A 13277-nucleotide genomic window follows, 5' to 3' on the forward strand; every position below is an offset into this window, starting at 1 on the left:
GTGGGTCAGGATGAATGTGTGGATGTGGGTCAGGATGAATGTGTGGATGTTGGTCGGGATGGATGTACGGATGTGGGTGGGGATGGATGTGTGGATGTGGATCAGGATGGATGTGTGGATGTGGGTGTGGATGGATGTGTGGATATGTGTGTGGATGGATGTGTGGATGTGGGTCAGGATGAATGTGTTGATGTTGGTGTGGATGGATGTGTGGATGTGGGTCAGGATGGATGTGTGGATGTGGATCAGGATGGATGTGTGGATGTTGGTCGGGATGGATGTGTGGATGTGGGTGGGGATGGATGTGTGGATGTGGGTGGGGATGGATGTGCGGATGTGGATCAGGTTGGATGTGTGGATGTGGGTGAGGATGGATGTGTGGATGTTGGTCGGGATGGATGTACGGATGTGGGTGGGGATGGATGTGTGGATGTGGGTGGGGATAGATGTGCGGATGTGGATCAGGTTGGATGTGTGGATGTGGGTGAGGATGGATGTGTGGATGTGGATCAGGATGGATGTGAGGATGTTGGTCAGGATGGATGTGTGGATGTTGGTGGGGATGGATGTGTTGATGTGGGTGAGGATGGATGTGTGGATATGGGTCAGGATGAATGTGTGGATGTGGGTCAGGATGGATGTGTGGATGTGGGTCAGGATGGATGTGTGGATGTGGGTCAGGATGAATGTGTGGATGTGTGGGTGTGGATGGATGTGTGGATGTGGATGTGGATGTGGATGGATGTTGGTCAGGATGGATGTGTGGATGTGGGTCAGGATGGATGTGTGGATGTGGGTCAGGATGGATGTGTGGATGTGGGTCAGGATGGATGTGTGGATGTGGATCAGGATGAATGTGTGGATGTGGGTCAGGATGAATGTGTTGATGTTGGTGTGGATGGATGTGTGGATGTGGGTCGGGATGGATGTACGGATGTGGGTGGGGATGGATGTGTGGATGTGGGTGAGGATGGATGTGTGGATGTGGGTCAGGATGAATGTGTGGATGTGGGTCAGGATGGATGTGTGGATGTCGGTGAGGATGGATGTGTGGATGTGGGTCAGGATGAATGTGTGGATGTCGGTCGGGATGGATGTGTGGATGTGGATCAGGATGGATGTGTGGATGTGGATCAGGATGAATGTGTGGATGTGGATCAGGATGGATGTGTGGATGTGGGTCAGGATGGATGTGTGGATGTGGATCAGGATGGATGTGTGGATGTGGATCAGGATGGATGTGTGGATGTGGATCAGGATGGATGTGTGGATGTGGATCAGGATGGATGTGTGGATGTGGGTCAGGATGGATGTGTGGATGTGGGTCAGGATGGATGTGTGGATGTGGATCAGGATGGATGTGTGGATGTGGATCAGGATGGATGTGTGGATGTGGATCAGGATGAATGTGTGGATGTGGATCAGGATGGATGTGTGGATGTGGGTCAGGATGGATGTGTGGATGTGGGTCAGGATGGATGTGTGGATGTGGATCAGGATGGATGTGTGGATGTGGATCAGGATGGATGTGTGGATGTGGATCAGGATGAATGTGTTGATGTTGGTGTGGATGGATGTGTGGATGTGGATCAGGATGGATGTGTTGATGTGGGTCAGGATGGATGTGTGGATGTCGGTCGGGATGGATGTGTGGATGTGGGTCAGGATGGATGTGTTGATGTGGGTCAGGATGGATGTGTGGATGTGGGTGAGGATGGATGTGTGGATGTGGATCAGGATGAATGTGTGGATGTGGGTCAGGATGAATGTGTTGATGTTGGTGTGGATGGATGTGTGGATGTGGATCAGGATGGATGTGTTGATGTGGGTCAGGATGGATGTGTGGATGTCGGTCGGGATGGATGTGTGGATGTGGGTCAGGATGGATGTGTTGATGTGGGTCAGGATGGATGTGTGGATGTTGGTCGGGATGGATGTACGGATGTGGGTGGGGATGGATGTGTGGATGTGGGTCAGGATGGATGTGTTGATGTGGGTGAGGATGGATGTGTGGATGTGGATCAGGATGGATGTGTGGATGTGGATCAGGATGGATGTGTGGATGTGGGTCAGGATGAATGTGTTGATGTTGGTGTGGATGGATGTGTGGATGTGGATCAGGACGGATGTGTTGATGTGGATGTGGATGTGGGTGTGGATGGATGTTGGTCGGGATGGATGTGTGGATGTGGGTCAGAATGGATGTGTGGATGTGGGTAAGGATGGATGTGTGGGTGTGGATGGATGTGTGGATGCGGATGTGGGTCGGAATGGATGTGTGGATGTGGGTCAGGATGGATGTGTGGATGTGGGTGAGGATGGATGTGGGGATGTGGGTCGGGATGGATGTGTGGATGTGGGTCAGGATGGGTGTGGATGTGGATGGATGTGGAGTTATGTTGGTGGAGATAGATGTGGGGTGTGGATATGGGGGATGCGGATGTTGGTGGGATGGATGTGGAGGATACCGGTGGAGAGTGATGTGAGGTTGTCGGAATGTGGATGTAGGTGGTGAGTGATGGACGCGGCAGCGGAAGTAGGGTGTGCGTGATGGCAACTATGATGTAGTTGTTGGTGGAGTTTGTTCTTGCTCACTTTTTAAACTATTTTAACCAAAGAATTTCAGACATAACGTAAAAGGCTCACTCACACAACCATAGATAAATACTCAGAACACCCGTGCAGATACCAGGGTAGAACTCATATGCAGCATCTAATGCTTGTCACGAGAGCCGAGTGACATTTTGGTAGTATGGTCTAGTGCCATCGTGGATGGTTAGAATAGGTCTTCAGCAACCCATGTTGGCTGTAACAGGCGACTATGCTTGTCGTAAGAGGCGACTAACGGGATCGGGTGGTCAGGTTCGCTTACTTGGTTGATGCATGTCATCGTAACCCAATTGCGTGGATCGATGCTCATGATGTCAATCACTGGATTGTCTGGTCCAGACTCGGATTATTAACAGACCGCCATCATATAGCTGGAATATTGCTGAGAGCGACTTAAAACAACAAACAAACAAAGAGACAAACAAACAAACAAACAAACAAATTGGATTCGGTTTCGGTTTCAGATTCATTTATTTACCGGCCTCCCCTGTATAGCTGGAATAATGATTGTGGCGTTACAGTCACCGAGAATAGGACCGTTATAAAGACAAATTGGAAGAGAATAAGCGTTGAGTTCTTCACTAGTGCGGAAGGTCGCATTCCCACCTGCTACAACCTGTGGTAATTGTGCTCGAGGCTTCCTACTGAATATTATCCACGTATAAATGAGGACTTGGTGAATTTATTATCTGAAAATCAATAACTTCTTGGTTTGAAGCACACGTCACTTTGGGAAGCTAAAGGGGTATATATAATGTTGTTGACGACCAATTTATCCATGGCAGACATAGCTGTGGAATATAATTGCATTAACGAGGATGTTTATAATGTATCTTTAAAATAAGTCTATGTTAGACAAATCTAATGAATCAAACAAGAAAATATTTATTTCTTAAACGTCCCAATTCAATATTGATAAAAAATCAAAAATCTATAAGTTGTTAATGAAGTTAATATGGTGATATTTACAGATGACATTAATTAATCAAACTTAGAGATATTTGGAGATTGGTACGTAATTGGTATGATTGATTTAAGTTCCATAAACCTTGTGGTTTTACAGAGGTGAGGTTAGGTGAGGTGAGGTGAGGTGAAATGGTGTTAACGTCGCGTCCAACATTGTTGGATTTATAGTGACGTGTGTGTGTGTGTGTGTGTGTGAGTGAGTGAGTGCGTGCGTGCGTGCGTGTGCGTGTGCGTGTGCGTGTGCGTGTACTAGTCTGGACTAATGCCGATTTTATAGTGCTTACCTTGCCGCAGTTTAACATGAATACCCCACTCCGTATGCTGACTCCATGAAGACCAGTCCTTGTGTTATCTATCTTATCCGAGAGCTATGCAGGGTAACGACAAGTACCATCTTTTAACGTGAATCTTAACTTTTGTCCTTGTTACTGATTGCGTTATGACATGCGGCGTAAAAGCGATCCGAATAAACAAAACAATGCTTTGCCAACTTAAAATACCAATCCTAGTAGGGCTGGGACGCGTCAAAATTTACTACCCGGGTACAAACCCCCCCCCCCCCCCCCCCCCCCCCCCCATTTAACCAAAAAATGTCCAGTGCACCGCGATCGTGTTCCTTCAATCTGTCAGTGACCTCTATAGTAAAATAATTCACCGTTCACCTCTACCTACTAACCAAATTCATTTGGAAATGAGCAGACTGTAGTAATGAAGGTAATATATACCCTGTGTCATTAGGTAGCCGTACCAACGACACCGGCTTAGTGGCCCATAACTAACTAGGGGCTCTTGGTCATTATTTGGCTGGCGACTGTCCAGTCTTGCTGTGAATCTGACCAGCTGCTAAGTGTTGTTACAGTGGAGCCTTAATAGGATGGGCATCAGGTGGTGAGACAGCTAGGCTGTTGAGTTGCGAGATGAGACGTGGCCAGGCATGCTAACCATACAATATCGGGCGCCATTCGTACCTTACGTGCTTTGTTTAGTCAAACAGGCGTATTTTTCTAATATACATTACAGGAAAATTACAGGAACATTATTTTTTTTGTCACTTTGGTTGCGGCGTGTCTTGCTTTGTACCTCCTGAAATGTAGAGAGTTTGAGTGAGTGATATATTATTTATGATTTTTATATCCATACAGTCTTACATATTTACACACAATATTAATGATGAATATAGAAACATAACATACAATAGTCCAAATATGATCTCTGTCCATTACTCTAACGGGTTCACCATTGTGATTTTCAAGAATACATGTGTAGTACCGTTATACTATTTTGACGTCCACATGTGAAATACAAAAAATTCAGGAATATGCGCGGACGCACGCATACTATTCAAAGGGCGTTAAAATTGTTCTCTCACTCATTTATACTACTCAAAAGAAGTTAAGGATCACCCGATTCTTTCATAATGGTAAAGTTAATGTCATGTCATGATAGATTAACTATAGTAATATGAAAGAATCAGGTGATCCTTAACTTCTTTTGAGTAGTATATTTTCAACGTTTAAATTTTAGGGGAGTCTTGTGCGTATGCATGTAGTTTCAATTTCGTGTATTTAGATGCCATATGTGTTTAAAATGAAACACGCAAAACAGTTATTCCGGTTATAGGAACTAAACACAAAAATGTTTAGATCTAAACATGTCTAGCATGTAGTAAGACGAGTTCTATGGATGAACAACTTCTTTATTACAATTAGTGCGACGTTTCGGTGTAGATCCTAACACCTTTATCAAGCTTGACGTTTCGGTGTAGATCCTAACACCTTTATCAAGCTTGATAAAGGTGTTAGGATCTACACCGAAACGTCGCACTAATTGTAATAAAGAAGTTGTTCATCCATAGAACTCGTCTTACTTCATCACACCAACTTCTAAATGCCACTGAAAGAAGATATGTCTAGCATGTGTTCAGTACTAATATGTTTCTTCAGAATTACACCTTAAATGATATATATGTGACAACAAGCTATATTTTGTATAAGTAGCCTGCGCAAGTATAATAGTAAAATATTAAAAAATATTTAAATTGATTTGATGTTTATTCGGTATATAGCGTAAATATGTAAATATAGTCTTGATTGGAAACATATAACTATAGCACAACACACACACACGCACGCGCGCGCACACACACACACACACACACACACACACACACACACACGCACGCACACACGCGCGCGCGCGCACACACACACACACACGCACACACACACACATCTTATACCTGAACTAGTTCTAGAGATGAGGTATCCAACACGAAGCACAAAACTGTAAATGATGATCCCAGGGAAGTCCAATCTCAGCAGCGTCTTGTTAATTTGTGTGACATCGTACCAGGTACTCACAATATCGACCCTCGGTTTCTCAGCTCATGGTCTGATTGTCACTGCATGCCACCTTGATATATCTATCACTGAGGGGGCTGTTTTCTTTACGCCGTAATGTAACATAATATAGTTAAATCACCGCGTGGATCTAAACCCCCAAAACATCGGATCCTGGCACGACAAAGGGACGCAAATTTGCATGACGAGTGACGACGGATTCCCCCGTTCCTCCTGGAGTATTAGTAGATAAACTTGAAACCAAATTTATTGACTCTATGTTTCAGAAAGGGACACACAAGAAACACGTGTCTTTTGTGTGGCAAAATGAAACCCTTACCAAATAATGCCACCAGTGAAAAGGACGAGCTGCAACCGTATTGCGAATGCACCCCAGCCGTGGACTGTCGTGACTGTGCACGTGACCAGAAGAACAATATTGAGAAGAAGAACCTAGGAGGTCAAAGGTTGTTCCTGTGTGATCAGCATGGTCAGTTCCGGAAGTACCAGGAGTCTCTGGTCCAGTTCAAGAGCTGGTGCATCTTGTGGGTAACGCTTGCCATCATTCCCCTGGGGCTGCTGGTGAACGTCGCGGGGTTCGATCTGAACTGGGTCATGATGGTGGGGTTCATTATCACCACGCCCTGTTTCCCGGGGTCCGTGCTGAGCATCGTGTGGCTGAAGACGTCGGCCGTAGGAGCCACTGCAGGTGGGTAGCGACGTCGTAGTATAGGTTGTAGTAGCTGCCGTCGTAGTTATTGTAGGAGGAACAGTCGTAGTTGTTGCATGAAATGATGCAAGTGAAGACGTATTTTGTAATCTTTGAAGCAATGTAAAGAAACGACTTCTTCGAATAACATTCAGATTCGAATTGAAATCTAGACGTGGTCACCATGGCAACAGACCCGCCCCTTTGCACTTCGAGCCGCGTGGCGTGGCTATAAGAGACCAATATACTCAAAAATCAAGTTTGCTCGTAGCGCTTTGTTACTCACTCTCTAACAGTAATTATATTAAAAATAAAATCACGAGAATGAAGAATATTTTTTTTATCTGGCTAAACATACACACGTAATGCTTTGTTGTGTGCTGATCATATCAAGGGCATAAGGGTTCGCCATTGTGGCTGTTTGAAAAGACTATTTCTCCCTTACTGCAGGTGCCCTTTCCGGTTTGGTTGGAGGTCTCACAGCGCTCTTCTCAGTCGCATCCACCTTCGACGGCGGCCTCAGCAACTTCCTCGTCAACACGTCTCAAAACTACTCCGTCGTGGCAGGATCTAGCGCCAGCTTTGTCGTGTCACTTCTCGTCACCATTGTAGTATCTCTCATAACACACGAGATCTCGGACGAGACGGCCGAGATGACAGAGTGGCAGAAATTACGCGACATAGATAATCCTCTAAATCCTTGGGGAGAACATTTTAAGGAGGATTTCCCATCACTCAAAGGAGCAAGACCTTCGGTTAAACAACTAGACTCTGTTTTCAGGAACGCCAAATTGACGGCCTATGTCGGAGGAGCTGTGAGTTTGACACTATTCATTGTTATCCTGCCAAGTGTCATGTCGGCGCTTCACGTTCTGACGTCATCACAGTTCCGCGCTTACTTAATGACTCTGCAGATTTGGTGTTTCCTCATGGCTGCGGTTGTAGTTATAGTCGCTCCCATGGAAGAAGTGATATTGGTTGTTAAACACATACGCGGCAGGAAGGCAGCTGAAAATAAATCTTTATTAAACGGCGGCAACAGAAAACCCGATGCTGAAGAACTAAGGGAGACAACCCTCCTCTGATAATATGGATATTGTAAAGCATATTGATAGGTAGTATCGTTATCTGTTTTATGCATCATTCAATATATATTGTTATGACTGTCTATAGTCAATTGTTGCTTGACAATGCACAATCACATTTTGTGTAATATGTAAGTGAGTCATTTTTTTAGTTTTAGGACTTAGTTTTGACGATGATAGCTTCATTGTATACTACTCAACGTTTGTTAGAGATGACCATTATAATTGAGAAGCAACTCATCACTGGTATGATCCTGTGATGGCGGTCGGAGTATTTCCTGTGGATGATTGGCCAATGACATATCATTGCATGTGCTGCGAAGAAGAAGAGGAGACAATTGAAAGAGACAGTTTCAAATAAGTGATTAAACAATCAATTTCATATTTCAATAGAAGTGTGACTTTTTACACAATAAAATACATGTTGTCATTTCAAAATTATATTTTATATTTAAATATCACTAGGACAGCTCGGGCTTACAAGAAATCTTTCCGAATTAGGGTCGTATCGGAAGTACCTGGATGGATCTCTTGAAATAGACCAAATTACTAGTTTCCAGTATGCAGTTACAAAGAATCTCCAAAATTACTTGGAACTTGGGGAAACGTACACTGCGTACACTTCGGCTCTTAGGGGCGGTCGGGTAGCCTAGTGGTTAAAGCGTTCACTCGTCACGCCAAAGACCCGGGTTCGAATCCCGACATGGGTACAATGTGTGAAGCCCATTTCTGGTGTCCCCCGCCGTGATATTGCTGGAATATTGCTTAAAGCGGCGTAAAACCATACTCACTCACTCACTCACTTCGGCTCTTACCTCAGTTACCATACTGTGAGAGGTTTTCGACATTGGTCTTGAAGTATAAGGGGCAACTGATAAACAGTTACAAATCACCGAAAATTTAGATTTATTTCATAACTTCAAATGCCTGTAAAGTCCTTATTAAACCTTCGACCTAAAAGGGCGGGTGTACAAAGTTATATCAAGGAATTATGTTCTTCCTTCCTTCCGAGGACATTTTTGTGTGTGATCTCTAACTTGAAAACTACTACATGGATTCTATTTAAACTTGGTGAACACTTTTGATACCATAAGGAGAGGTGGAGTGCGGATGATTTAATTTCAATATTTGGATTTAATTTTTTTTTTACATAGACTTTCTTACTTAAACAGTTGTTACTTTAAAATTACAACATAGATTATTTTCAAAGTTAGGGAACAATTTTCATAGAACCGTATTCGACGTAATAAGCGCCCAGGGCGCTCTCAAAATAAGAAATAGGGGGCTCTTTTTAGAATATTATTTTGGTGGAAAAAGACAGTTACAGGATAAATTTCGTGGTTTATGCTGACAGCCTGAAATGTTTATATACGACAGATATATTTTTCCAGAATTTAATTGCCCATAATTTAAAGGGCATATAACACACGAGTCTTGTGTACATTGATCAATCGGAAGGGGTGCTAATTGGGATTGTTCACTAGGTAATATGTTAGCAATTATCGCCGTGGGCGCTTATTAGAGCGGGGCGCTTATTACGTCGAAAACAGTAAGAAGACGTGCAATGCAAATTTTAAATGGGAATTGTGGATCTTCCGAGAAAATATGAATTTTTACCTGTTTTTGGACTTTTTTGTATGCGACTTATAACTTGAGGACTAGCACATGGATTCTTTTCACTATGAACACTGTCTACACTAATAGGAGAGGTGCAGTGCAAAGTTTGATTTTGATCCCACAAATATTGTTTCATGATGGAAGTTTCTAATACATTTTGAGTGGTATATTTGAGGTTCAGAAAAAGGCATGCCAGTAAAAGCGTGGTTCATCCAGATACCTGAGGTCACGATGTCTGAAATAGGTTTGGATCTGTGTCATGATTTGTGACTCACCATAAGAAAAAAGGGACCTTTTTGTTGCTAGGATACAAATGTGCTGTGACGTCATAAAAAAGACGTTTGAGGTCAGTTTTAAGCATAAATCGCCATGTATGCGGACTCTACAAAAAATATCTGATTAGTTCGTAATGTAATAAAACATTATTTCAAAACATTTCAGTATACATGTCTACTTTCAATTAATCAGACATTATTTCTAAAAACTGCGGGGCGGTCAGGTAGCCTTGTGGTTAAAGCGTTCGCTCGTCACGCCGAAGACCCGGGTTCGATTCCCGATATGGGTACAATGAGTGAAGCCCATTTCTGGTGTCCCCCGCCGTGATATTGCTGGAGTATTGCTAAAAGCGGCGTAAAATCAAACTCACTCACCCACACTCTAAAAACTGCAATCATTACATAAGCAGGTATAAGTCTGTAGATGGAACTTAGCAGAAAATGAGTCCAAATGTATGATGCCATGTATCTGTATTAATATTAATTGAAGGTATAAATTTTTTTTTTGTGGTCCAAGTAGTCTGTAGTTATAAGGGGCGGTCGGGTAGCCTAGTGGTTAAAGCGTTCGCTCGTCACGCCGAAGACCCGGGTTCGATTCCCGACATGGGTACAATGTGTGAAGCCCATTTCAGGTGTCCCCCGCCGTGATATTGCTGGAATATTGCTAAAAGCGGCGTAAAACCACACTCACTCACTGTAGTTTTAAAATATAACAAGTGGTCAAAATGTTTTCCCCCCATAAGGTCCCTCATGTCATGGTTGGTCACGTTAACTGTATCGGGTGTGAGATAAATTCTTACACTGATCATGCGTTCGTTATTGTCATCCACTGGAATTGATGTTCAAATCGACGTTTTGTCCCAAAAACCTACACCTATATCACACGTACATTGTCCATCGTTATGTTTTCATATCAGTCCACTGGAGACATGGAACGTGGATAATTGCGGTTGTTATTAAAATACGATTTATAATTTTCTATGTTTTTTATGATTTCATTTAAATACATCTGCTTTGTTCGTATTTAATTCATGATTTTTAGGATTCTGTAATAAATAGAATAGTTCAAGGTGCCAAATTATATCATATACCACTAAAGTAACTGTGCTTCATATAAAGGTCAATAAAAAAAAAATTATTCTCAAATTAAATACTAGTACGCACCTTTCAATAATTATTCGTGAACACATCTTGACTTTAAGGTCGTGATTCACAGTCTGCACGTGCAGGTTCTGGCACGACGCACACTTTGGATGTTCGTGCGTTTGTTGGGAGCATATTTACTCATGATGTTTTTTAATGTGAACAGCGCACAGCGTTCGTTTTGCTGTCAGGTGCTCATAAAACACTTTTGTTTAGCCGTATATAACGCTAAATGCCACAGGTTGATGAAAGTTAACGCGCCGTGGATATGCCGGACAGTATCATGTTCATCGAAACACAATATTATCTCTTTCGAGACATGATCTACAGCAGGGCAACACTCATGACTTGCCACGGCCCGGTCGTCCACGTGTGACGTCACGCCAACAAGACAACCATATTCGGTTGGTGCATCTACGGAATCGATACTAAACTGCCACAATAACAGATCGGACAATTCCTGGTTTGAGAGACCAAGTAGTGGCAGACCGGTTGAGTGAGCGCAAAATTCTGCTCCGACGTCCAGCGAAACGCCAAATTTTGCTTCCTTGCCACCACCACAGTCACCTCTAGCATGGTGTAGACAGTATCTGAGGTACAGAGGACAATGCTGGGACAGTATAAAACTGTTCACAAATGAACCCGGGCGGTCGGGTAGTCCAGTGGTTAAAGCGTTCGCTCGTCACGCCGAAGACCCGGGTTCGAATCCCGACGTGGGTAAAATGTGTGAAGCCCATTTCTGGTGTCCCCCGCCGTGATATTGCTGGAATATTGCTAAAAGCGACGTAAAACCTCACTCACGCACTCACAAATGAGCCTAGCTTTAATCTGGACAGCTCTGGTGGTCGTGCAAGGGTCTACAGGTGTCCAGTAGAAATTTATAGCGACGCTTGCATTATTTAAGGTCGTCACTTTAGGGGTGGAAGTGTAATTGTGAGTGAGTGAGTGAGTGAGTGAGTATGGTTTAACGCCGTTTTTAGCAATATTTCAGCAATATCACGACGGGGGATACCAGAAACGGGCTTCACACATTGTACCCATGTGGGGAATCAACCCGGTTCTTCGGCGTGACGAGTGAACGTTTTATCCACTACCCCTGGAAGTGTAATAGAATCGGGTAGCATCACAACTCATGGGAGAACACAACCCAAAAGGAGCAAGTCTGGAATGAGATGGAGACGCCTACGACAGGACCCGAACCAGTCAGTAACGCTAGTTAAGTGGGACCAATCTTTGGTTGATATTTGGAAGAATCATCTGTGTCTTCATCTGAGTTTGGTCACATCCGGTTTTGACGTTGTAGATTGAGTTGTTACACCACCCCTAGTATAGGGCATGTCGCTCTGTCTCCTGTTACCAGGAATGGGTTTTTGTCAATGCATTTGTTATGATAAAACGATGATCAGACGAATAACCAAACAGTATGTTGTTATACATGCGCCATTTACACCACTTTCTATCAAGCACAGTTACTATTCTATATTCCGATGAATCCATTTTAGCCGATACCTGTTTTGGGAATGTTTTTGCCGACATCTTCTTTGCCCCAAATGTGGAAAAACATCCAATCTATTGCCACAGCTGTTTGATCAAGTATAATGACGGAATCGGTCGCCCAGCTCTGCCAAAGCCTTATTTATGGAGAGTCTGTAAAGCACGGATTTGCTACTCTCGCAGCTTATGCGGGCTTTAAGTGACCCTAACATAGACTATATTTATAACACTGGCATAGCTTAAATACGACAAAGTGCAACCAATATTACCACGTTACAAAAATCAAGAGGGGAACGTGTGGCCCAGTGGTCTTTTATGTTTTCATCCTCAGCTGACCTCCTCTGTGGTCTAATGGTAGAGCAGAAGGTCCGGAGTTCGATCCCCGGCCGCGTCATACCAAAATACGTTAAAAGATGGTACTTGTTGTTACCCTGCCTGGCGCTCGGCATGAGGGGCTAGAACAAGGACTGGTCGGCTCGGAGTCAGTATACTGTGTCTGAGTGGGGTATTCATGTTAAAACTGCGGCATGGATTCTCAGTGGGCTAGCACTATAAATCGGCATCAGTCCGGACTAGGACAACCATACATGTATTTGCGTTCCATCCTGATTGGCGTCCCTGTCTGTCAGCACCATGTCTCGGAGGTGTATCTAAACTGGTAAATGTCCATAGTCTGGAGTCATGTTGGTTTTTCTACCTACACCCAGCTGACACGATGTTATAGACGAAATATCGACCAGGGTGGAATAATATCCCAGCCCATTCACTCACTCATTCACTAAGGCACCACGCCTCGTTGTTCAGAGTTGCTTTCCATGGGCGTTCCGGAAACCTGTGAATGTCGGTTCGAATCTAGGTTCGCCCTGAATACCTTTCTTTGCTTGTCGTACGTGCTCACGGATTTCACCAAACTGATGAGCTGTGATATAACTGAAACACTGTTCAAGGCATTGCCAAACAAAACATTTTGCTCGTTAGTTATCGAGTGAGTGAGTTGTGTTTAACGCCGCTATTAACAGTATTCCAGCCATATCACAGT

At 43.8% G+C, this 13277-nt stretch overlaps 1 protein-coding gene across 2 annotated transcripts in view; it reads left to right on the forward strand.

The window, feature by feature from the left end:
- LOC124139626 overlaps window positions 1-8147 on the forward strand; it is a 42414-nt gene extending 34267 nt beyond the window's left edge. For both annotated transcript variants that reach the window (XM_046506854.2, XM_046506855.2), the window contains exons 7-8: window positions 6203-6624; window positions 7075-8147. In XM_046506854.2, coding sequence (XP_046362810.2) covers window positions 6203-6624; window positions 7075-7709 — 1057 coding nt within the window. In that variant the 3' untranslated portion in view covers window positions 7710-8147. The remainder of the gene's footprint in view (window positions 1-6202; window positions 6625-7074) is intronic.
- Window positions 8148-13277: the final 5130 nt, after the last annotated feature.

The sequence above is a fragment of the Haliotis rufescens genome, unplaced genomic scaffold, assembly GCF_023055435.1.
Source record: "Haliotis rufescens isolate VD_foot unplaced genomic scaffold, xgHalRufe1.0.p SCAF_7, whole genome shotgun sequence".
NCBI lineage: Eukaryota > Metazoa > Mollusca > Gastropoda > Lepetellida > Haliotidae > Haliotis > Haliotis rufescens.